This window comes from Carex rostrata, chromosome 10, assembly GCF_964058835.1.
Source record: "Carex rostrata chromosome 10, lpCarRost1.2, whole genome shotgun sequence".
Lineage (NCBI taxonomy): Eukaryota > Viridiplantae > Streptophyta > Magnoliopsida > Poales > Cyperaceae > Carex > Carex rostrata.
The window spans coordinates 11,348,149-11,372,220 of NC_135927.1; the positions used below are offsets into that span (position 1 = coordinate 11,348,149).

General features: G+C 37.0%; 3 protein-coding genes across 4 annotated transcripts in view; 1 reads left to right on the forward strand and 2 right to left on the reverse strand.

The window, feature by feature from the left end:
* Positions 1 to 24,072, reverse strand: part of LOC144560121 (splicing factor U2af small subunit B-like) — an 85,680-nt gene that overhangs the window by 23,400 nt on the left and 38,208 nt on the right. The gene's annotated exons all lie outside the window — the stretch shown is intronic.
* LOC144560118 (AT-rich interactive domain-containing protein 3-like) lies at positions 1,650 to 9,067 on the reverse strand. 2 transcript variants are annotated; one of them, XM_078309270.1, is made up of 13 exons: positions 8,244 to 9,067; positions 7,641 to 7,680; positions 7,012 to 7,064; positions 6,155 to 6,200; positions 5,687 to 5,779; positions 4,959 to 5,057; positions 4,599 to 4,650; positions 4,392 to 4,488; positions 3,730 to 3,796; positions 3,576 to 3,626; positions 3,175 to 3,267; positions 2,350 to 2,489; positions 1,650 to 1,986 (listed from the first exon to the last, which is right to left on the reverse strand). In XM_078309270.1, the coding sequence occupies exons 1-12, from the start codon at positions 8,720 to 8,722 to the stop codon at positions 2,385 to 2,387; spliced, it is 1,275 nt and encodes a 424-aa protein (XP_078165396.1). In that variant the 5' UTR covers positions 8,723 to 9,067; the 3' UTR covers positions 1,650 to 1,986; positions 2,350 to 2,384. The 2 variants fall into 2 exon arrangements, with proteins under 2 accessions (XP_078165396.1, XP_078165395.1); XM_078309269.1 differs by having other exon boundaries at positions 4,938 to 5,057.
* Positions 17,391 to 24,066, forward strand: LOC144560117 (trafficking protein particle complex subunit-like protein). The gene is made up of 9 exons (XM_078309268.1): positions 17,391 to 17,846; positions 17,965 to 18,026; positions 18,816 to 18,930; positions 19,078 to 19,201; positions 19,374 to 19,454; positions 20,134 to 20,475; positions 20,781 to 20,950; positions 21,452 to 22,164; positions 22,311 to 24,066. The coding sequence occupies exons 1-9, from the start codon at positions 17,497 to 17,499 to the stop codon at positions 23,792 to 23,794; spliced, it is 3,441 nt and encodes a 1,146-aa protein (XP_078165394.1). The 5' UTR covers positions 17,391 to 17,496; the 3' UTR covers positions 23,795 to 24,066.

The window sequence follows — 24,072 nt, forward strand, 5'->3', positions numbered from 1 at the left end:
CAACAACATATGTTGGTGGCAATGTGTTGGAAATGGTGGTGGCAGTGGTGGTGGGGGCATGGGTGGCAGTCCCAGAGGCAATGTCGGTGGCGACGGTGGTGGCAGCGGTGGTGGTGGAGGTGGAGGAAGAGTGAGGAACAGGCACCACCGGCCAAGCTACAGCTCGAGTTATTATCGGGTCGGTGAGTATGCAATGTGCACTGCGCAAGGACGGTGCCAAGGGATGCGGCTGCTCTGCCCGATGCATTGTGAAGGACCCTGTTTTTACGATTGCGATCGCAACTGCCGAGCACACTGCAGATTCTGAAGGAGCTTCCATTCACTATAATTAATTTTGCGTTTGTTTTCTTCTACTTGAACTTTATTAGGGCTTTTTTGAACAACGGTATGCCAGAGTGTTTTATTTTACTGTTTGCTGGTTCAATAGAGAGTAGAACTGCTCGGTGGTTATACAAATGATTTGGTAAATGTTGGGATGACTTTTGACTATATTTATTTATATGTCAGTTGACTTTTGGGCCTTTGATTGTTATTTTTTTTGTATTTGAGACCTCGAGATGTTTCAAAGAACTTCTCCTGCTCTGTTAATTCATGTGTTTCTTAATTTCTTCCTTTTTTGTGCGTGTGTGAAGGTGATGGTGGCTTTTCGTGAATTATGGCTGATTTTTATACTGCATGTTGTTAAATATATGGTAATTTGAACTGGATCAAAATCATCTGATTGGAGTGTGCTATGCTATGCTTGTCATTTAAAAGCCTTTTTCTTCCGATATGGGCCTCAATTTCAACTGCGTGTTTTTTCTTCTCAATTGACCGCCAAACTACCAGCTTTTTTCCAATTTCCAAAATTTTCTTTCCATCTACATGTGTGAGCGCGCATATACAAGCTATTTGTAAAGTTTATTTTTACTTTGGAAGCTTAATTAGATGCAAATGAGTATAGAGTCGACCCCGCTTATGCTAGAGCGCACACATGAGTATCCACTCAAAACTTTTCATTTTTCTATTGTAACTAATTAAATATTAATAATAAAGCTAAATATTAATAACAAGTAATTAATTATTAATTAAGAGAGAATATATTTGTCAATTATACGACGTTCAAAAATTGTAAAAATTTGCAACTGAAAAAATAAGTGTTATACGATCTTCACATGCTTGATCATCATTTATCATTGTTATACAAACAATCCTAATTAAAAGACAATTTGAGTCTACTACTTGACAAACTTTTTTCTAGTATTAACAAATATGTATATGACGTTTTAATTAACATATAGTTAGATTTTATAAACAAATATGTATTACCTATAAACATACAGCTATTTGTTGTTAACAACAAAAGTACTTTTTACTGCACGACTATAAAACTATAAATTTTAAGCTGATATACTATTAACTTGGTCAATTCAACATTTAGCTAATCTAGCGCCTATCAATACCATACATACTCATCCCCAATTAATTTGTGTTACTGTCCTTGTGCTGCACAACAAAACTATTTCTTGAAGCTATTTGAAACTGAATTGATACGTTTTAAAAGCTGCAAGATCTGACTTGACTCCAGTCAGTACTCTATTACCACATCAAGTAGAGTACAAGCCTTGACAAGGAAAGACCAAACTAAGCTTAGCAATTTAAAAGACAGATTGATTCATGTTGGATAAATGATACCAAAGATCAAAAGTAAATTGTTGAAAGAAAGAAAAAAGAACCTAAATTATTCACATTACATTAACAACACGAGCTAACATCTTATAAAAAGAAGCAACAGCTGAAGTTACAAACTTTACAGAACTATAAGCATTCTCCATTTCAGATCCTACTAGACAAAGACTAATACACTATGTTATGGCTTGTTTGACAGCACACTATATTTAACATAACATTAGCACATGAATCAAGAAGCTACACTTAAATGTTACACTGCCTACATAAATTTTCGAGTCTTCAACCCTAGTCTGATCGGTATCCTAACACATGATTCTGAAAATTTATGCAGTTATATTAGATAGTGAGAACTCCCAAATTATTCAGTTTCTTATCTAGATATGTAGTAGCAACCAATATGCAAACTTTTGGATACTCTGCATGTCTCACACCCAATGCATTTTTAACAGTCATAGCTCCTGTTGATCACATATTACAGCATATTTTTCAATTCAGCTAATTGGACACATTGGGTGTTGCAGATAACTAAGCCTAACTGCTTAACTGTTATGTAAATAACTCACAAATGTTCACTTGGATTTAACCAATGCTATTTGCATGGTAATTTAGTAACCAGTATGAATTTGCTAAGGGACCATAATATCACAAGGGAGGCAGAGCGAGGGAGAGGACATAGACCTTATATCTGAAATTGGGGCTAATATAGAACTAAGTTACATATCAGAATTCTCGAATGGGACCCGCACAAAAAGCTGGCCATGAAGAGTAACCACAGCTGAAGTCTGATGCGGATCAATCCTGGATGGCAAGCTTATAACCTGAAATTTCACACCAAATTACAATTCTATACTATAAAGCATTAGTTCTAAACTAAAGATAAGCATAAATCATGGATTACAACCACAGGTTGCGGAACAAGTATAGGATTCCATATTTGTCGGTTTGGGAAGTAGAATCTTTTAGTTTGACAATATTTTACTTATTTATTCATCTATTCCTGTTTTGTATAATTTTCTTCTTTTTTGTTTTTAATTAGTGCAATTTAAGGTGAATTTCAGTGATTAACTAAAGAAATACAAAGCTCTGTTGAGGCCTGATTGCATGACTTGGGATAAATTAAGATGAGACTTAATTGGATTAAGTTAGGTCAACTACAAAGATTCCAAGCTAATACAATAATAACAGCAGGGAAGTTGTGACCCTACAAATCTGCTACCATAACATATTAAGGTCTGATTGTATGTTGAGATGCGTTGAAGACACAAGAGTTGTTATTTCCAATTAGAGTAACATCACAATAAGATAAAATTAATGTATTATCTTTGTAAATTTGAGAACAAGTTTTTTTCCAAAGAAAATATAATCTACCTATACCAATGAATTTTGTTTCAATTTAACACATTATTATTCAGGTCAGGCTGCTAGCATGTCGAATAGGATAAGATGCTTCTGTTTCTTTACAAGGTGCTCTTTTAAAAGTATCTATGATATGAACAGACTTGCCTTCTTAAAGGGAGTAACACCCCATGGGTTATCGGGTTGTTCTGGTTCACCTGATATGACCAAACGGCCAGCTGGATCAGACTGCACATGTACCTGATTTACACAACCCACAAAGTAAAGAATCAAAATCTGATATACCACCTCAAGAAAACACGTACAAAGATCTAAGTATTTGAGCCTTTTTAGTTCTTTTGTATTTGAGCTTCATTGCAATAAACAGTCAATTGTGAAAATTTTGGTTTCCATCCAAAAAAAAATATAACAACAAACTAAGGCTCACTCGAGTAGTTGGCTCTTATACAAGAGCGGCAAAAAAGACAAAGCAACTGAAGGCAATGGCTAGAATAAAAAAATTGCAAGGACATACAAGTAAATAACTGGACTTAGTTGAAAGGCTTTACCTCTTCACGAAGAAGACCAGGAACTAAAGCATAAACTTCATAGCAATCCTTCTTTAAAAAAGATGTTTTTGGAATCAAACATAGTATAAACAAATTAGAATTAAAAGAGGATATAAGAATAGTATTTTGGTAAGTTATGATTATATGGACTTACAGTTTGGCGCACGTTGACCTTGACCCAGTCAGCAGGAGCACCCACATCAATAACCATTGAACCCGACCTACAAATAATTATCTACACCATCATCTTCTTTTTTTCTGGAATTAGTCAGGTTGCTACAGTAAATTACTGGCATGTATTAGTCAGCATTAATCAGTAAGAACCATGACTAGATCCATTGGCTAATTCGTGTACAACCATTTCCAATCGTTGTTCTTCATTTTAAATATGACAAGGTATTGGGTCTAGTATGCAAAGAATATATAAAGAAAAGAGTAAGGCTATTGGTACTATGCATAGCGCATATTGGTCCATACTATGGATCAATCTCTAATTTCAAAGTCCAAACAATCAATCTGAACCATTCAACATGATCTCCATATGAAAATATGTACTTGCAGACTAAATTTTACATTTTTTTTAGAATTTTATTACTATTTTTTAGATAGATAGAAAATAACTACTTTTGATTGAATGGTCTAGAATCTACAAGTACATTTTGAAATGGAGATCATGTTGAACTGTTCAGATCAACTGGTTGAGCTTTGAAAATGAAGATATTGATCCATAGTACGGACCGATATGCGCTATGCATAGTGCCATAGCAGCATAGCCTCACTCAAAAGAAAATTAAAAAAGAGAGGAAAGGTCTTAACTCTGACTTCACAATTTTGGTACGGGCAGCAGACTTGAAAGCCCGCTCTAAACTAGATGCTTTTCTCTTTTTATCATGTTTACTGTTACTCCCCAAACCTTCACAGATTTTCAACAATAACACAAAAGTACAGACTATCAGTGACAAAAAGGTAATACATGCCATAAAGGAATGCATGAAAATTAGATTAAAAAATAAAAAACCTTACCCATAATTTTCACTTGCTTATCCTTCTTTCCAACAGAAAGTGGACTCTTATCCTGAAAAACCAAACACATTTTCCAACATAAAGTTAGGCCTCAGTTGACCCATCCATGCAAAACTAAGCCTTGACCTAATTTTCCTCAATTGTTGTAAATGAGCCTTGATACCACCATTTGTAGGACCCAGTTCCAAATTTGCGCAATTTACCATCAATTGTGCAATTAACCACAAGATAAGCCAACAAAGTACAAGTAACTGATCAGATCAATAACCAGAATGCAACAGGAAACATTAAACCAGTTAAACCAAAGGTGAAAAAAAATGAAATAAATACAAAGTAAACCTTGATAATGGGATCACCAACCTCACCATTACCAAGAAGACGATGAGAATGCCAACCATCCATTGCGCGTTGAGCTGCATCTCTCCTGACCCTATTTGATCCAGGCGGCTGGCCAATAACCTAGGGAAAAGATTAAAAAGAAAACAAAAAACATCTGTTATGTCAACAATTCAGTTGTTCCAAAAAAGCTTAAGCACAAATAAAATGTAGCCAATATGGTTGGACTTTTGCAAATTACACCCGATATTTTACTGTACTTACGTTACAGCCAACATTTCTCATATTTGCAAAGGAAATCTGCATTTTCTGGCAGGCGAAGATAATTCCAGTTGTCTTGCAAATAACAAATAGACAATGATATTTCTTTGTCCTTTGGTATTCACTTCTCTGCTTATTTTTGTTTAAAAAAGTTTTCTTTTCTGAAAAAAAAGGAGTAGAGATACTTTTCTTTTCAGTAACTCTGCTCAGAAAACATAACAAATTGACCTGATAATTTTTTGGGGGTTTATGAAATGCATAAGTACCATTGGAGATAATATAAAATAGTTGGTCAGATTAAATAATGCTATCTGCATATTTAAGGTACAGAGGAAGTTGCTTAGTGAAAATTCTTAATATCATAACAGACTAACAACTAGACTATTAATCCTCTGCATAAAAAGAGCACCCAACAAGATCATAACAGACTAACAACTAGACTATTAATCCTCTGCATAAAAAGAGCACCCAACAAGATCATATTGTATTACCATACGATTGTCTGGAGTTGGCTCTGGGATAGAAGACTCTGGTATCTGAAGCTCACCAGTACGGATTTTGTATTTTTCGTACTCAAGTAGAGCCTGAATATGTACAAAGAGGCAAGAAAGAACGATTAGCTCAATGAAAAATGGTAAAATAACATATCACCGGACTTTACATATAACACAAGGATCTTAACTTGCCAAGCTTCTTTGATTTAAATTTGCCTTATATAGATAGCACATCAGCAGTGTTTGGTGAACTTTTAGATTCAGAAATTTAAGTTTTATTATAATATATGGGTTTTAGAGATGTTTAATTAGGATGGTCACAACAGGACAACATCAAGGGCAAAACAGCCAAACCATGCAAAAACAAAATATTAATTGCATGACATGCCCACAATGGCACCAAACTACAATATAAAAACAATGAGTCTACTGATTAATTGAGAAGTCTACAATATTATTCATTACCTTCTCATAGAAAATGCGAAATGACCAAGATACTGTAGTACATGTCCTGCCATAGAATAACAATCACATTATCAAATGATTCAGATAAAGGACATAATGGTAAATATGACTCCATTATAAAGACTTTTGAATAAGGTTCCCAAGATATTTGAATACGGCTATTGAGAATCCACATCAAACACCACTAGAGATTTTGAAAGGTGACAGAACAAGTTGGCACCTTCCACCTTACCAACATTCTAGAAACAAAATGCACAGGAAAAGAAGATGACAGCATGAGGGTACTTGATATATGTGCATTCAATGATTGTAAGATAAAACATTTTCTCTTTATTTTCATTTGTTTATAAAAGAATTAAGACATGTCTGACTGGTTTGTTGCTCTTTGAGGATATATGACTTCATCTGCAAATCAAAGGCCTAAAATAGCTAGGAATGTAATGGTGGTATTAAAAAGCATCTTGTAGCAACTCATACTAGAATCCTATTATATCTCTAATCACCAAAAATGGATATCAAACACATAGATAAAAAGTAACCATTGCAATTGGATAAATGAATTACTCATAATGCCACAGAGTCACAAATAAGAATGTATCTTAGTCAACTCCTTTCAGGAAACATTTTTCAACATGGCCCCAGAAAAGTAAATATATTGCACGCACCCAGCTACCATTAATGCAACATTCCCTTGCAAAGTCCTGACTGAAGTACTTCACAAGGACACCTGTTGTGATCATAATATGTCATTTCAAGAACTTTGCAGGTTTCAGGTTTCATAAGGTCGTATGTTAAATTTGTTGTTATTTATGGATGCAAGACAGCTATCTGTTCCCAAAAAGAAACACAGTGCTTACTTTGGAGGCCTGAATGATTCACCAACCTGGCGCCATAGTTTACATGATGTCACCTGCAACAGAATTTGTATTAGAAATAACAACAAATTAATCATTTATCTATTTTGGATTTAACTCGGGGAAGGAAACTGAATTTGTCTGGCTTTAACTTGAATCAGAAATGAATTTTTGAGCAGTTAACCAACATCATTGAAAAATAAATTGCATTACCTCTAAGGAAACAGACTAAGGGTGTCATTTAAATCACAATATAAAGGCTTAATGGGTTTTATCGATTTTATATTCAGTAATTTGCCAGATTTGGGACATTTGATTAATTCAACTGGTCAGATTAAACAGATAAGAAGTTCAAATTAATAATCAAATAATGACCTCAGTTACAATCTGAAAAGCACAGCAATAGGAAATATACGGTTATGTTACTGATGCAAAAGGGCAATTTTCAAAAGTGATGTTGTTTCCCAAAATCATCACCATAATAAATGTTTAAATTTCTATACTGCTGGTGGATCTTCCAACAGAACTCTGACATGTATCAGACTGTCAAAGCATTTTCATTACTGACTTTAACCGGTGTCTTGCTGAGGGAACACAAAAAAGAATTCAAATTTGAGATGGTAAATACATACCGTCTCATAACCTCCCAATTTAATAACTTGCCTCCATAACCTGTTTCATGAAAACTTTTAATATTTAAAAAAAAAAAAAAGAAGATAGCAACAGACTAACATAAAACTGCAAGAACTGTGATGGGATAATGCCTTGTATGCCCATCAAAACATAAGAAATATAACCATGTCAGATACACCTTGGAAAAATAAAAGTATCAATTACACTGCATCGAATGGCTATTCATTACATAAAAGCATCCCCAAGTACCACTCCAGCACCATTTTATATTTCTCTTATAAATTGACAAAAGGTAAGTTACATGGGTCTTAGGTTATTTCATGCTTTTTGGAGTGGGGCATAGGACAATAATTTCAGGTTTCTAGTGGGTGAAAAATATACTGTGAAGAGAATAAAAAATGATGAATTGATTCAAAAATCAAGTGGCTAACTACCAGCACAGATGTGCTATCAAGTAAATGTTGAACAATACCAGTATGTACCAGTCTGATATAGGTTTATTTTTATTTTCTGGGTTGGTACAACATTTACTTGATTTTTTTTTGGGTTACGCTCGGAACAAGCCTTAACTCAGGCATGAAAAAACTTAAATCAATACTTACTTGAGGCAATTCAAACCCTTGCCGTAAAATTTGGGAGGCTTATACTCCAAGTTGTGCTCTATATGGAACCTCTCCAGTTCTTGCATAAAAGCAGCCTGCTCATCCTCATCACCCGAATCCTCACCGTCCAGAAACAAATCTGAACCCGGACCAGCAACTGAGATTGGATCATCAAAGGGCACAATTGTGCCCTCCAATTTCACCTCTCTGTCTTCTTTAACCTCCTCACTGCTTTCTTCCTCTCTCTCTTCATCCATGCCATCACTACCGTTCTCCATTTTTGTGACCCTTTCAATATCTCCATCACTGGCCTTGTCATTTTCAGTACCTGTATTTTGAATCGGTACAGTGTCCAGGAAGTCCTCAGCCAGAGGACGCGGTGCTGCAGGAGTTTCAGTAAGTGTCTCTGCTGGTAACTGAGAGATCTCGTCGTTTGTCTCTTCATCTTGAGAAAGGTCGTGCTCATTAGTCCCACTCATGGCGACTAAAATGTCCAATGGAAGGAGGAAAACCTAGTTTAACGTACGAAACCTCGTATCTTCCAAAGCTTAAGGGATAAACCAGCTCAAAACCGGGCACTTGTAAGAAAACCCTAGATTTTCAGTTAAAAGGAGGGAAGGAAACTTAGCTTGGACGAAACTAGGCAAATGCTGCATTTGAGTTGGAAGCAAGAGCGAAACACTAGTTTTAAGCGGAGAAGAGGAGCAGCAGCTGAGTGAGCTCTGTGGGGGAGAAACAGAGGTGGGTTAGGGTTTCATCAAGACTCGACCGGGCTGTGAAATTTTGGTTTTGCGTCTTTTTGTCCCGATTTTTGCATCAGGTGTGGGTTTTTTTGGGAGGGAAGAGAGCAAAAAGAGGGCAAAGAGAGAGTCCACATCGTCCACGTTAACGCACCGTTTGAGTTTAGATTTTGACCGTCCGATCTGAATCCTGGCCAATCCGGACCCTTCCTGTAATGCACGGGTCTTTTAATATTAATGCCGATTTGAATCAGACGGTCCAGATCTAAATCCAAAGTTTGAGCTAACGCAGAGGATTCGAATTGAGATATCGAATGGACCGCCTCGGTTTGCGAGCAGTTCTGTGTCCTTTCCTGTAACGGGAACTCTTTGGTTCGTTCTGGTATTTGACTCCTGTATGGGTCAACTGGATTTGTCCAGTTCCTTTTGTTTTATTCTTTCTTTTGTGATTTGCCCCGTTCATATAATATTGTTGTTTACTCATCAAAGATGTGTTGACCAAAAAAAGATGACAAGGTGACTCACATTGTTATTTTTGCAACTGTGAAATCAAAACAACATTACATTTATTTCTTAAATGTTCTTACATTGCTAAAATCTGATTTTGGATGAGTAAATTCCAAGATTTTTATGGGGATTGGACTTCTTTAGAAAATATACAACTCTTGGCTCAATTCATGACTCTCAAAAAAAGAGAAGCCATGTTAATGGTAGTGAGTGCTATATGTTGGTACATATGGAAAACTAGAAATTCGGTGTGCTTTGATAATCATCCAATTCCCACAATTAGAAATATGATATTACTAATTTGCTTTATGTTGGATTACTGAACAGGTACTAAAAAAAGGGCTATGATGTGTTTTACTCAATGCTGGATCCCTGAGGACTTGGATATGATTCCCTGCAGTCTCTCTCTCCTTTGCCTGCTCTTGACATGCTTGTTCCCACTATTCCAGTGGTACAGACCCTTATGGTCCCTTGATGCTATTGACATGATCTTTTACTGGCACGCATTCTGGAATTTGTAATAAATGGGTTATATCCCTCACTTTTGTTGGTACTCTATGTTAGGGCCTTTAATTTCATATGCTTGTAGTAGGGAACTTTACTAACATGCACTATCTGTTTTGCTGGCATGCTAATACTTATTGGATATGGATATTAGGTTGGGTGTAATTGTGTTTTGCCTAGGGTCAACGATGTAAGATTGACATGGCTGAAACCTTAATACTGCTCCTTCTGGAGTTCAGTATTTAGTTCAGGATGCCACCCGGGATACTGAGACCACAAAAAGGCACTGGCTTTATATTTTGGGTAGCTTTTTATTTTTTTCATTTGGAACATTTGTATTTGCCATTTTATATCTCAATGGAAGGACTCTGCCTATTTTTCCAAAAATATAATATTGTTGTAAATGTTATGGCACATTTCATGCAATCATGCGTATCTTACACGAGTAGGGGTGAAAACGGTATTCGAAAATTATTTCCTAGTTACTCTTTTATCAAACTACATTTGATACAATCTTGATTCTCAACACTCCTCTTTGAGATAGGTGAAAGATATTCATTAAGCCCATCTTGTCATATAATCTAGAAAGACCTAAAGAGCTAAGACCCTTTGTGAGGCAATTCACCACTTGATCCTCAGTTGGAACATGACTTAGCTTCAATATTCCACCATTTATCTTTTCCTTCATGAAGAACCTATCAATCTCAATGTGCTTGGTTCTGTCGTGCTGCACGGGGTTATTGGCAATGCTGATCCCTGACTTGTTGTCGCACCATAACTTCATGTTAATCCCTTGATCCATCTTCAACTCCACCAAAAGAACCTTTAACCACAACAATTCAGAAACTCCCAAGGCCATTGCCCTGTACTCAGCCTCAGCTATAGACCGTGCCATTATCGATTGTTTTTTGCTCTTCCAAGAAATAAAATTACCTCCTACAAAGATGCAATATCCTGAGGTAGACCTCCTGGCATAGGCACAATGATATGGGTGAAATAAGTCGCTATTTTCCCTATCACTTAGTCTAAAATATTGTCATTTATCGAGTTACAATTATTTATTTTCTAAATAATCATATTATTTTTTGTTATTTTACTTGATCTGAGAGAATTACATATTTTCGATGATATTCGAGCTAAAATAGGCATAAAATGAAGCAATTATGACACTCAGCCTTAGCCGTACAAATGCCCTCATCCGCGTGCTATCCAGAACAACCGCCGCAGGAAGTTATGCCCTCCGTGCGGTTTAACCCAAACCGCATGCTACTCGGCCATCCGCACGCAAAAACTACCAGAACAGTAGTTACAGATCTAACTTCCTAATCAAGGCCTATATAAGCATCTGGATGCCCAGGAAAAGATATCTCTAGAATCAATAAAGCCATAAAAATATAGTTACATCAGAGAGCACTTAAAATTAGGGTTTTCTCTTATGGAGGCAATGCAAAGGAGAGATCAATAGAATAACAAGGTCTCCATTAGAAGAAATGAGTAGAGACAAGACTAGAAGACAGCGTGCGTGAGAGAAGAGGCAGCATAGATGTCCACCTTCCATCTATCTCTTTCTTAATGTCTTTTGTCTCTTTTGTTGTTGAACCCGCCATGAGCGGCTAAGCAACCCTTTTTTAGGGTGAAGACATGTAATATTAAATTCTTATCAGTTTAATCTAGTTGTTTATTTATATTTGTCATTGCACTATGATCTGAATTATTACTGAGATTTATCCATTATGTTCTTACTTATTGTGTGCTTGAAGAGACCTCGTATACATTGAGATGTACACTCCTTGTATACCATTGTGGGGTTAACCAGTAACCAAAGAATATGAGTATCTTAGATACAAGAGGAATAGACCGACCAAGTAACCACTAGTATCCGAACTTCAGTTAGAAACCTATTAGGATAGAGACCGATAGACGGAAGTCGCACTCTATAACTAGTAGTGGAGTAATATTAATCATTACTATTGTGAAAGGTTAGAGGACGGACCGACCAAGTGAACTTGACCTCTTTCGTAATATTAGTAATTATGACTTATCATTAATCTTCATGCAATTGTATTAAGTACCCAACCAGGACTTAGTCAATTAGGGTGTTGCATTACTGACCAAGTAGTCAACACCAAAACAGGATTATAAACTCTCATATTGCAATTGATACCAGTGCAGGGCGTGTGCGGTTAAGGCCAAACAGTCTATGATTCTGACTAGAGTAGAAACCAGTCCTTGTACGGTTTACCCAGTCGTGTGCGAAAGGTGACAGAACCACATGCTACTGAGTGACTTTACATTGATAGGTATTAGCAGTAGCATGCGGTTAGTGACAGACCGTATGCAACTGTCATGTCATTTAGAACCTAGATTAAACGAGTTTGAATGATAGAATGTCTGATTCCCTAGAAGCCCAACTTTTGAACACTTAATCTAATACCACTTCACTGTTATAACTCAACATTACAACCAAACAACCAACAATCAATCAACCAAACACAATCAACCAACCTAGAGGAACTGATAACCTAGACTTGGCTTGCACGTAGACCTCTCAATTCACTATCCCTGTGGATCAATACCCTGATCTATACTATACGATAGATTCATGCGCTTGTGAATTGACAATACAGTAGACAATTAGGGTTATAAATGTTAGTTTGTAATAATCTAGAAGTCAATAATACGATAATTTATCATAAAGCTTTGTTCATGAATTGAATGTTTAATTATATATTATTTTGTTGCCTTGAATATTATTGTATTATGGATCATTTCGAGTTCATGACTGGAATTGTGAAACTCCATAATTAAGATGATATATATTCTTAAGAATTTACTGACCGAGGTAATTAGCAGGAACACTAATTAACCGTTACCAGGTTAGTATGTGGATTAAAAGATGGTTAAGTTTTACAAACCATAGACACGAGATGTCATTTTAATCACATAGATACATGTTCTAGGAACATGGTATTTGACAGACCTCGAATGAAACATTGAATAGAATTGTGTTCGTGTCATTAATGTTTTCATTCAGTGTAAAGTTCTACAATATGAGGTATTCATCGTTCTATCTAAGAGATGTGTATGTGTGAGTGTTATCTAACGTTGTCCGTAAAAAGCAGTCATAACGGTAGTACTTCCATATGTATAGCTTAGCTAAGGAAGTGATGGTTTACCAAAAGTACTATTGTCCCTCGTATTTTTGTACGAGATATAGCATCACTGGGCCCCTTGGTAGAGTTAGATTATCTGCATGCGGGATAATTACAAGAGTAATTATATTTGATAATCTACTCAAGATCAAGAAAAGATTAAGTTAACAAGGATGACACACACGCCTACCTTGAAACTAATCTGATAGCTATGTGACAAAAGAACTGACACAAGTAAATTGTTTACTGGATCGTGATATTGTACAGTACATCATCATCTGTGTAATTTGATGGTCATGATGTATTCTGTCAGATGCCTCTCATGATTATAGAAGTTAAAACAGTTTTAACTCTATTTACCAACATAACACAGATCCTATTGGGTCACACCATATAGGAGCTACTAGGAGAATCTTACTGATTAATTATAAATTGATTATAATTAATATTAAGATGGTTATAATTAATTATACGTGATATAATTAAATTATAAATGTCATATAAAAATGACAAGCAGAAACAGCGGTTAATTTATAAACGTACACGTTACGTTGTATAAAAGTTACCGAACAACAACCGAAACCGAACCGTGAGAAAATATAATTGTTTAGAACAATTATATATATTTGATTTGGATTTTGATATTAATTAAGGATTTGAATTTTGAGCTAAACAACCATTATAAATTAAAACCTTAATTAAACTCAAAATCCAAAAATCAAAATAATTCATATGCATGTCGGCCATGAGTTGGCAAAATCAAATATATATATATATATATATATATATATCATGTCGGCTAAGACATTGCAAATATTAATTTGATTTGTTGACCTCTAAACCGCTACAATTAATGGCAATTTTGTAATTATGCTAAATGCCAAGGGCATTTTGATCATTTGCAAAACCGCCACAAATTGCTCTAAAAGGAGAGGTGAGGGTAGAGATAAATTACTAATTCACATATATCGTATCTGATCTGTCTGATCGATTCGAGTTTCTATTTTCTCTCTTTCTCGATTACGGTTTCGGTGAATAGTGTTTTTGCAGAATTCCGCAGTTTATGGTATTTCTGGCAAAAGAAATAAACCGCTCTCCGGTTAGTCCTGGTGGATAACTAATAGAGGTATCACACGTGTGATACTCCGAGTCGATTTCTTCCCTGGTGTAGCCCTTCTCGCTCATCTGCATTCCAACTGTGATATGGAAATAAGGTATAAATTGTTATATTAATCTATTTAATTGGTAAATAGATTTAAAGCTTTAGAAAATCAATTATGGAGTAGATCTGTAAATAGGATTAAACGGATCTCCTTGATTCATTTAATCCGTAGCTTAAGTTAGATGTAAAAATTTTTATTTTACTCTTTCCGCACCTTAAGCAAATAAATGGGTTTGAACCGTCAAAACCCCAACATACTTAATCAATGGGTTTGAACCGTCAAAACCCAACAATAAATATTATTAGCATTGATTTCCACCCTATCACACAACTAGCCCAATCAGAATCATAATAGCCCTCAATGCCCAGATGACCATTATTCTTGAATAACAACCTCTTTCCTGGAGCACTCTTCAAGTATCTCATAATTTGATAAATTGCATCCATATGGCTCTTCCTTGGATCATGCATGTAGTGACTCACCACGCTTACTGCAAATGAAATATTGGGATGAGTATGACTCAGATAGATCAACCGACCTACTAACCTCTGATATCTCTTCCGATCAATTGGCTCTCCAGCATGTGCACTTATGCATCTGATCAATTGGAGTAACTGCAGGCCTACATCCTGGCATGCCTGTTTTTGTTAGTAAGTCTAGCGCATACTTCCTCTGAGATAACACAACCCCTCTACTCCATGAGCCACCTCAATCCCAATGAAGTATCTGAACTAACCAAGGTCCTTTACCTCAAATTCTTTGCCCAATCTCACCTTCGGTTTGTTGGTCCCAAAGGCACTTAGATAGGGAGTGAATAGGACCTTTTTAGATTTTTGTCTAATTAATAAAGTTATAACGTGTCTATAAGTTATTATGGGTGAAAATTAAAATAACTTTATCCTAAACTAAATGTAAAATAACTAAAGTAAATAGTAGAGTTTAGAGACACTTGACACGAGAGTTGTTTACGAAGTTCGGCACTAATGCCTACGTCTCCGGGGCCCGCGACCTTTGAGATGGTGCGTCTTTCTTTACGCAATGAGAAAATATTACAAGGCGGAACCGGTGAGCCCTTACAATCTTTTGGGAAGTCACACGGCCCGAATAGGAGAACTAAAGGCTCAAAGGAATACAATATGATTCGCGAGGATTCAAGGATTGCTAGGTGAGCACAAGGCTCGAAGTAGTAATTGATTTGATCACGCAGAATCACTCTAGGAGTTGTTGAATTGATTGAATAAGCTTGAGATTGATTGTGAGTATTGAAGTTGAAGTGCACAAGCAATAACAACTTTCTCTAGATCTGTAAATACGAAATATTGAAGTTGGGGTGGCTAGAGTGATACTCCAAACCTTGGTATAGCTTTTATTTATAGAGAGCTGATAAAAAGGAAGTAAGTGGTGCTGACCATTGCAACAGTACAAGGGATCGTCACAACAATATGTTAATATGAGCGGTTTGGAGTGTAACGGTGGATACTGTTGACAACAGTCCATGACCGTTGCAACGATTCTCATAATGGTAATCCTCTGGAATGGTTAGCGTTTGGTGATGCTAAAAACCATTTTATATGTCACGGGATTTTCAGAGGATTTATTTATACCATTGTAACAGTTCCTTGACCGTTGTAATGGTAGGCCTCACTTAGATCAATCTCAAGATTATTTTACCAATTTTATAGATTAATTATCCTTAATCTTGAGTTAATTCTTTTGCTATCTAATGTCTCGCGCTTCATGACTGCATCATTGATGTTGTATTGCAGTTCATTAATTCATCATTGATGCATAATTACTGAACCTTCAGCTGTCATGAACTTGCACAAATTCTCAAGAAGGAAAATTGTAAAATGCAATTATGTATGTTTTGCAAATCCAGTCAAACGAATAAGTCGAGGGTTCCCAAAGCCAACACAGCTGAGCAATCTCTCTCTCATCATCACCAGTGACAATCATATCATCAACATACACAGCAAGCATAGTAATATAACCACCATGTTGTTAGAAAAATACCGTGTGGTCAGCATTGATATACTGATATCCCATTCCTACCATAGCTCTCATGAACTTGTTAAACCAAGCTCGAGGAGACTATTTCAATCTATACAGGGACTTTCTCAGTCTACATACTGTTTGGTTTGTGTTGAAACCTAGGGGTGTCTCTATATACACCTTTTTCCAGCAGATCCCATGGAGAAACACATTCTTCACATCGAGTTGGTGTAACTTACATGTAGACGCATCACTCGTAAGGTAGGCGGGTTTCAACTGTTCGGATTTATCATTTTGAATATGATTTGATGAGTTTTAGACTTGAGTTTACTAAGGGGCTCGGTGAACTTAAGAACACCCTAGTTCTACTCCACACACACACACACACACACACACACACACATATATATATATATATATATATATATTATAACGTGAGTTGAACTATATTGTTGTTAAGTTTATGAAGTATTTTGGTCATCTTAATTTCAAAATCTACTGAATTGGTTTGAATTGGTTTTAGATGATGAATTATAAATTATAAAGTATTGAAACTTATCTACATAACAAGTATTATTTCTGTTTTATTTTTTAAAATTAGTCTATTATTTTTCCCGTCATATCCAAAGTGTGTATAACATAATAACATAATCTTACCATATTCCATATCTCATCTTTGGAATAACAGGAATTTGCTATTCCGATCCAAACCGTTCAAAGTTTTTCATGTGCGAATCTTAATGAACATTTTTTTTTATGTATGAATCTCAACAAAGATTAACGGTTGAGATATGAATAAAATATTCATATTATTCCATGAGAATAATAGCAGATTTATTTCCATCAATAATACCCATATTTTAAATTTAAAGTGACTCTATTTGAAACTTTTACCTTTTTCCAGTTTTTTCACAGTTTTGAACATAGTTTGTTGCTCCTTTACGGAGCTTTTTTTTTTATGAATATCTTTTATAATCCCATTCACATCCAACAATAATTGGGCCTTTACGGGTTAACTTAAATGCCCAAAAAAAAAAATTAACAAAGGAGGCACAGACCCAATTAACAAATAACATTTTTCTTACAAAATCGATCCTCTCCCGGTCTTCATCCCTTCTCAGTTCCCCAAAGAGGAGACTTCATTCTCTCCTCTCCATTCCTGCGACGCACAGCACGTCTCCAGTCCTTACCGTCAATGGAGGACTACCCGGAGGAGCTCCGCACGCCTCCAGTATCGCTGGTTTGTCTCGCCGGTTGCCCTGAGCTTCACCACCCCATCTCTGCCTTCCTCCACTCTGAGCAACCTCCGATCAACACTCTCGCCTTACCTGATTTCACCAAAGCCTCTGTTTTAGCGCGTAAGAAGAGCAGGGATCCACTTTCCCAGCCCACTCCCGTCCTTCCATCTGGCATTCTTAAGCGTGATTGGCTGCTTAAGCACCGCACGCGGGTCCCAGCAGTGGTCGCAGCGCTGTTTCGTGCAGATCAGATTTCAGGTGATCCTGCGCAGTGGCTTCAGGCTTGTACAGATCTAGAGAACTTGAAGTCAGTTCTAATTTTGTTTCATTTTTCAATTTAATTTAATTTTAGTTGAGTGCATTTTGGAAACTTAGATGCCTCTGGTCATGACATATAGTTCTAATGTGATTCTTGGTTGAAACAGATCAGTGGTTCATGGAAGGAGTACGCGATTAGTTGTTGTTCTAGTGCATACACAAGAAACTGGTGAGTTCTTACTTCTAACTTGTGAATTGAGTATTTTAGGATGCTGATTTACATGTAAGACCTCATAATGATACAGTAATAGCAAGCTTAATTTTATTTAAATGATGTACTTCTGGTACAATGTATGTGAATGCAATTTTGCAGAGCAGTATGGTGTTCAAAAGTTATAATACTTAGAAAACATTGGTATGAAATAGTCAGAATGGTCAACCATATGCAAAAATGGTAACATGATGGAACGGTTGATAAATGCCTCAATTAACCAAAAAAGGTTGTGCAATTCATACCTGGATTAAGCCTAAACCAGTGGCGGAGGAAGAAAACTTCCTTAGTGGGGCCAAGAGCTATTTTGTAAGGTTGTTTGCAGAAACTACACTAAAAGTTTTCTGTGGTTATTTTGAAATTTTATTAAAATTTCACTGGGACAACTAACCCCAGATTCCTGTAAGCGGTGCTAGCCTCAACTAACTTTCATCATACAAATTAGGACTAAGAAATCTATTGATAAAAAATTCAAATGATCTTGTGGCCTTGCACCACTTGTTTTCTTAGTTTTACCTCAGATCATAGAAAACTAAAGCTTAGCTGAGACAGAGAAAATCGTCAGGAATTTAGTGATATGCACTGATGTATCTTTACAGCAACACTAAGATCATGTTCAGGGTGCAAGTTCCTTAATCTCAATAATGCTCGGTGTTATTTAAAATTATCAGAAATGTATGGTGCATTTGCTATATGTGTCAAGTGCACTTTTCAATTATTTGTATGTGACAATTTCCTCTTTGTTAGAGGAGCCGAGTGAGGATCTGATGATTGCTTTGAGGAAACGAGCTGAAATTGAACCCAAACATCTAGTCACGTTTGTTCAAAATGATGCCTCTGACTTGAGACAATCTCTCAACAAGTAAGTGATTTATACTTGGGGAAAGCTGGTGTTGGCTAAAACATGAACCGATTTTAATTTTACTCTTTGGTTATTTATGTATTTGTTTATTTTTTTTTCTGTTTATTTATGCACCAAATACTGTCTGATTTATGTTTAATTATTTAGGCTTGCGAGTCTCTTTGCGGAGCTTTGTTTGATGTACTATAAGGAAGAGGGTCGTAGAATAAGAAGCATCATTGAAAAGAAGAGTTCTCCTTATCCTGAGTTGAATATTCGCTATTGCTTCAAGGTAACTCTTCTCTCTCTCTCTGCACTTCAGTCTTGTCTGTTTGTTTGCATTGACCATGTTTGTAAATACTTGGGGCTATAATTGGACGTGTACAGTAGGGATCAACTTTTTTTTATTAGATAATTGGTAATATTTTTCCATTCAATTAACATCATCTCTAATCATTTTCCAGATTGCCATCTATGCCGAGTTTAGGAGGGATTGGAATGAAGCACTCAAATTCTATGAGGAAGCATACCGTGTTTTACGGGAAGTGAGTTCCAATCCTCGATCTTTATATTAGATTGCTGTAGTATTTTGATTTGTTGGAATTAGCAATAATAACGGTGCTGAATAATATAAATAAAAATACTGTGAATTTCTTGTAGTGGGATCAAGCATTTTTGGAATTTATACTTTTTGGTAGTGGTTTAAAAATTACCTTAATAGTTTATACCTGTTTTGTGTAATCCTGGTTCAGCAAGATCTGGTTTAATCACCATTGTCTTGCTTGATTGATGTTGGCAAATCCAATGTTAATAAACTATCTCGGTCCTACTTCTAAACAAAATAGAAAAACAGGTGAGTTAACGTGCACATGTGAGTAAAACTGGAAAAAAAATGAATATAAAGGTGGCTTGAAACAATTTGATTCCTATAGGTTGCCATGTAACTCATTTGACAGCTAGCTGGCCAGATGACCCAATACTGTAATACTTATTATCTTAATGCTTAGTCATCCTAATACAAACCTCATCTTCTTGTGTAAATTATAGCTAAAGAATAAAAAGGTAATCAAAATCATGAAAATAAGTTGACAAACAAATTAGCATCATTTAATTGCTCTACTATTTGCATGGCCCTGATACTTGCTGGCTTGCCTGATTCATACATGACAATCTTTCTTTCTAACACTTCTCTTCTTCTATTTCCATGCTTTCCCTCCTTTATAGATGACAAATACCTCAACTCGATTACCTCCTATACAACGCTTGGTCGAAATAAAAACTATAGCCGAGCAGCTTCACTTTAAAATATCAACTCTTTTGCTCCATGGCAGTAAAATAATGGAGGCTGTGGCACGGTTTCTTAAACACATAAAAGCCTACAAAAGACTGGTGGGCCCCTCTGAAGTGGATTTCGTGCACTGGGAGTGGTTCAGCCGGCAATACCTTGTTTTTGCTGAGTTATTAGAGACGACAGCTGCTGGCCCACCAAGTTCACTCTCTCCTCGGTTTGGAACTGCTGAGAGCCCCTTCTCTGAGTGGGAGTTTCAACCGGCTTATTATTATCAGGTTGGTCCCTCCGTCCCTCGCTATCTCTCTCTCTCGCCCCCTCCTGTTGATCTAGTCCCATGGTTGAAGAATTAGTTGAAAGGCAGAAATGTCATTATGCACGATAAAAATTAAGATCTTAAGTTAGTTTCTACTAGAGTCAAACATGGCAGAATGTGGGGTTTCACCTTTGAAGGAGATAGAAGGTAAAATTGCCTTCTATCTTAGAACGCGGGGGGGGGGGGGGGGGGGGGTTGGAGAAGGTGTATTCCGTTCCATATAGTTGGTGGTTCTTATTTTTGTTCCTTTTTTGTTGTGTATGGCAGTTAGCAGCCAATTACATGAGAGAAAAGAGATCTTGTTTGGAAAGGTCGTCATTATCCAAGACAGATCTCCCGACTAAGATAACAGAGGCTCCTGATTCAGTGATGCCATCAATTTATATAGGCCAATCAGCACGTCTGGTTGAGGAAGGCGATATTGTCACATCTTTACCGTTAGTATCTCACTCTATCAGTTTTTGTTGTCTTTTATTTTGGGTTATTTATTCCTGAAAATTTAAATGGATTGTGCAAGTCGGTCACTTAACATTGTTATTGTTCCCCTCGTTATACTTATTCCTGAAAAATTTAATGCATTGTAAGCTGTCCAAGCATTAATTTACTAAGATATGTAGAAGATCACACCAAAATTTGAAGTGAGAAGCTTCCCTTGCACCCAATACTGTACATACCAGTGGTACCAGAACAGTCAGGTTTGTTCTGGCACTTACAGACAACACTTTCTATGTAGCATTTTTATTTCAGGCTTATTAGGCTAAGCAGGGTGATTTGATCTTAACAGCACCATTGAGGGTTAATTGGTGTAAGATTAGATTAAATTTTCAAGGTTAAATAGCAAAGGTTTTTTTTTTGCTTCAAATTGCCCAACTAGGGTCTAAGTATTATTACTCAGGCCAAGGAGATTGATTTCTGATGTTTTACAACTGTTCATGCAGCCTCTCTGATGCAGAATACGTGGCATATACATTGGCTGAGGCAGAGCGGTTTCAAGACTGTTATGAAATAATAGCTCTTTACAAAAGGGCTCAAGAATCCTTCTCCTCCAATGGGTCCCAACGTATGGCATGCCTCTGTACCATTGGCATGGCCCGCGAGTACCATGCTTCTGATGAGTTCACAAACTCCAAGCAACTCTTTGACACTGTTGCAGCACTGTACCGTCGCGAGGGTTGGGCACTTCTTCTCTGGGAAGTTTTGGGATACCTGAGGGATTGTGCCATCAGATTAGGGTCGACAAAAGATTATATTGCATATTCCCTTGAGATGGCTGCATTGCCGGTTATGTTGACTGGTTCTGAGAAAACTATTGACTATGGGCCCGCGGGTCCAGCCACTTTGGCGAGGAGAGAGGAGATACAGAGGGAGGTACTAAATTTTGAGGTAGAAACCGAACCTGTTGGCTTGGACATTGACCCGGTAAGCCCATTGAGGGCTGTGCTGCTTGTTGCTGTAGCTTTTGTTGAGAAATCGGTCAAGCCTGGTTTGGATACCTCGATAACCGTGTCGCTCCTTTCACAACTGCCATTGCCATGTAAGCTTGACTCGCTGGAAGTGGAGTTCAACCAACCTGCATGCAATTTTAGCATGTCAGAACTGTTTGAGGTGTCAACCAATAAATGGCTACGGTTAACACGTGAGGTTAAATCAGGTAGAGCATGACACACTTTGTTTTGTAAAATTCTCTTAAGGTTTCTTGTTTCCTTGGGTTAGTTCAGTGAAGAATACCTTGTTTTGATTCCTTTCTCGCAAAGTTGAAATTATATTTATTTTCTCCTTTCAAATTGCTTTATGCAGGACAAAGTGGTAAGCTTGAATGCTTGTCAGTAAAAGCTAAAATCAATAACAATCTCATCATTTTCTGTCGGGCAGAAAGCCCAGCTTTAATGGAGGATCTTGCTATGTGGAAGTATGAGAACCAGCCTGAGACCTATCCGACCCTTGACCCAGCACTTTCCTTATCGGGCCAGAAATCTATACAGGTTGAGGAACCCAACCCATTAGTAGACCTCACAGTCAACTCCACTAGCCCTGCCTTAGTAGGAGAGGTTTTCCGAATCCCGGTGCATGTTGTTTCCACTGGGCATGTGATACGTGCTGGTGAATTAAAAATTAATTTAGTAGATGCACGGGGTGGTGGCATGCTAATGAGCCCGAGAGAAACAGATGATTCTGATGCACACCATGTGGAGTTACTTAGCATTTCAGGACTACCTGAAGAGAAGGAAGACACTTCAAAGACTGACCTGCTTGAAGAAACAGAAACTGATGTTATAAAGAAAATTCAATACTCATTTGGGGTTGTGTCGGTACCAGTTCTGAAAGAAGGTGACTCGTGGTCTTGTAACCTGGATATAAGGTGGCACAGACCCAAATCAGTCATGTTGTATGTCTCGCTCGGGTACAATCCTGGAGATGCGGATCAACGAGTTAATGTGCACCGAAGCTTACAAATTGAAGGCAAGGTGCCATTTTTGATTAACCACCGTTTTATGATGCCCTTTAGACGCGAGCCCCTTTTGATTTCTAATGTTAGGTCCATGATCACTCCTGGTGAAGAACAAAAGGTTTCACTAGCATTAAAAGAAAATAACATTGTAATTATCAGTGCAAAAAATTGCAACGAGGTGCCATTAAACCTGGTCTCAATGAAAGTTTTACCAGAGAGTGGTACCGATTCAAGTGAGAAGTTATTTGAGGTACAAGAGATAAGTGGGATTTCTGATAAGCATAATACTCGGTTTGTTCCTGGTGAGGAGTTCAGAGGGGTATTTTCGGTAACCCCACTGGTAGCTAATCCTAACTTCTCTCTAGGTGTGGTTTGTCTTGAGTGGATGAGAGAGAATCAAAACCAAGACCAATCCCAAACTGTGTCAACCAAACACAGCTTGCCTCGTGTCTGTGTGGAAGAGCCGCCACTTGTTGCAGCAATAGAATGCCCCCCATTTGCAATTGTCGGCGCCCCTTTCTCTCTATATATAAAGGTCAAGAATACCACGAGTTTATTACAAGAGATAAAATATTCACTTGGTGATTCGCAAAACTTCGTATTCTGTGGGGCCCATGTCCACTCGGCTTCAGTTTTGCCAGGCAAGGAGCACGTACTTAGTTACAAATTTGTTGCGTTTACTTCTGGTTCACAACAATTACCCAGAATTACAGTTACGTCCGTCAGATACTCGGCTCAGTTGAACCCTTCGGTTGCTGCCAGTACAATTTTTGTGTACCCAACTGAGCCCAAGTTCAGTTTGGAGAAGAATGGAACCCAACTTCTGGTTTGAAAAGAAGTTAGTTTTAGTTTGTATAGCTTTTGTGTGCTACAGAGGTTGAATAATGTTACGGCAGTGTTTTTCTTTTCTACCTGCTGTCTTCTGATATTGGAGCGGATTTTAGTGTAAAATATTTTGTTGGGCATTTCTAGTACTCTTTCAGTGATGAAAAGGTGGCGAGAGAATAGATGAGCTTTTTTATTTTTTATTTTTAATGATGTCAGTTTTTAATTTATTAAACTTCAGTGTATTATTTGTTGTTATTTATAAAAATACTTTGAACCCTTTTT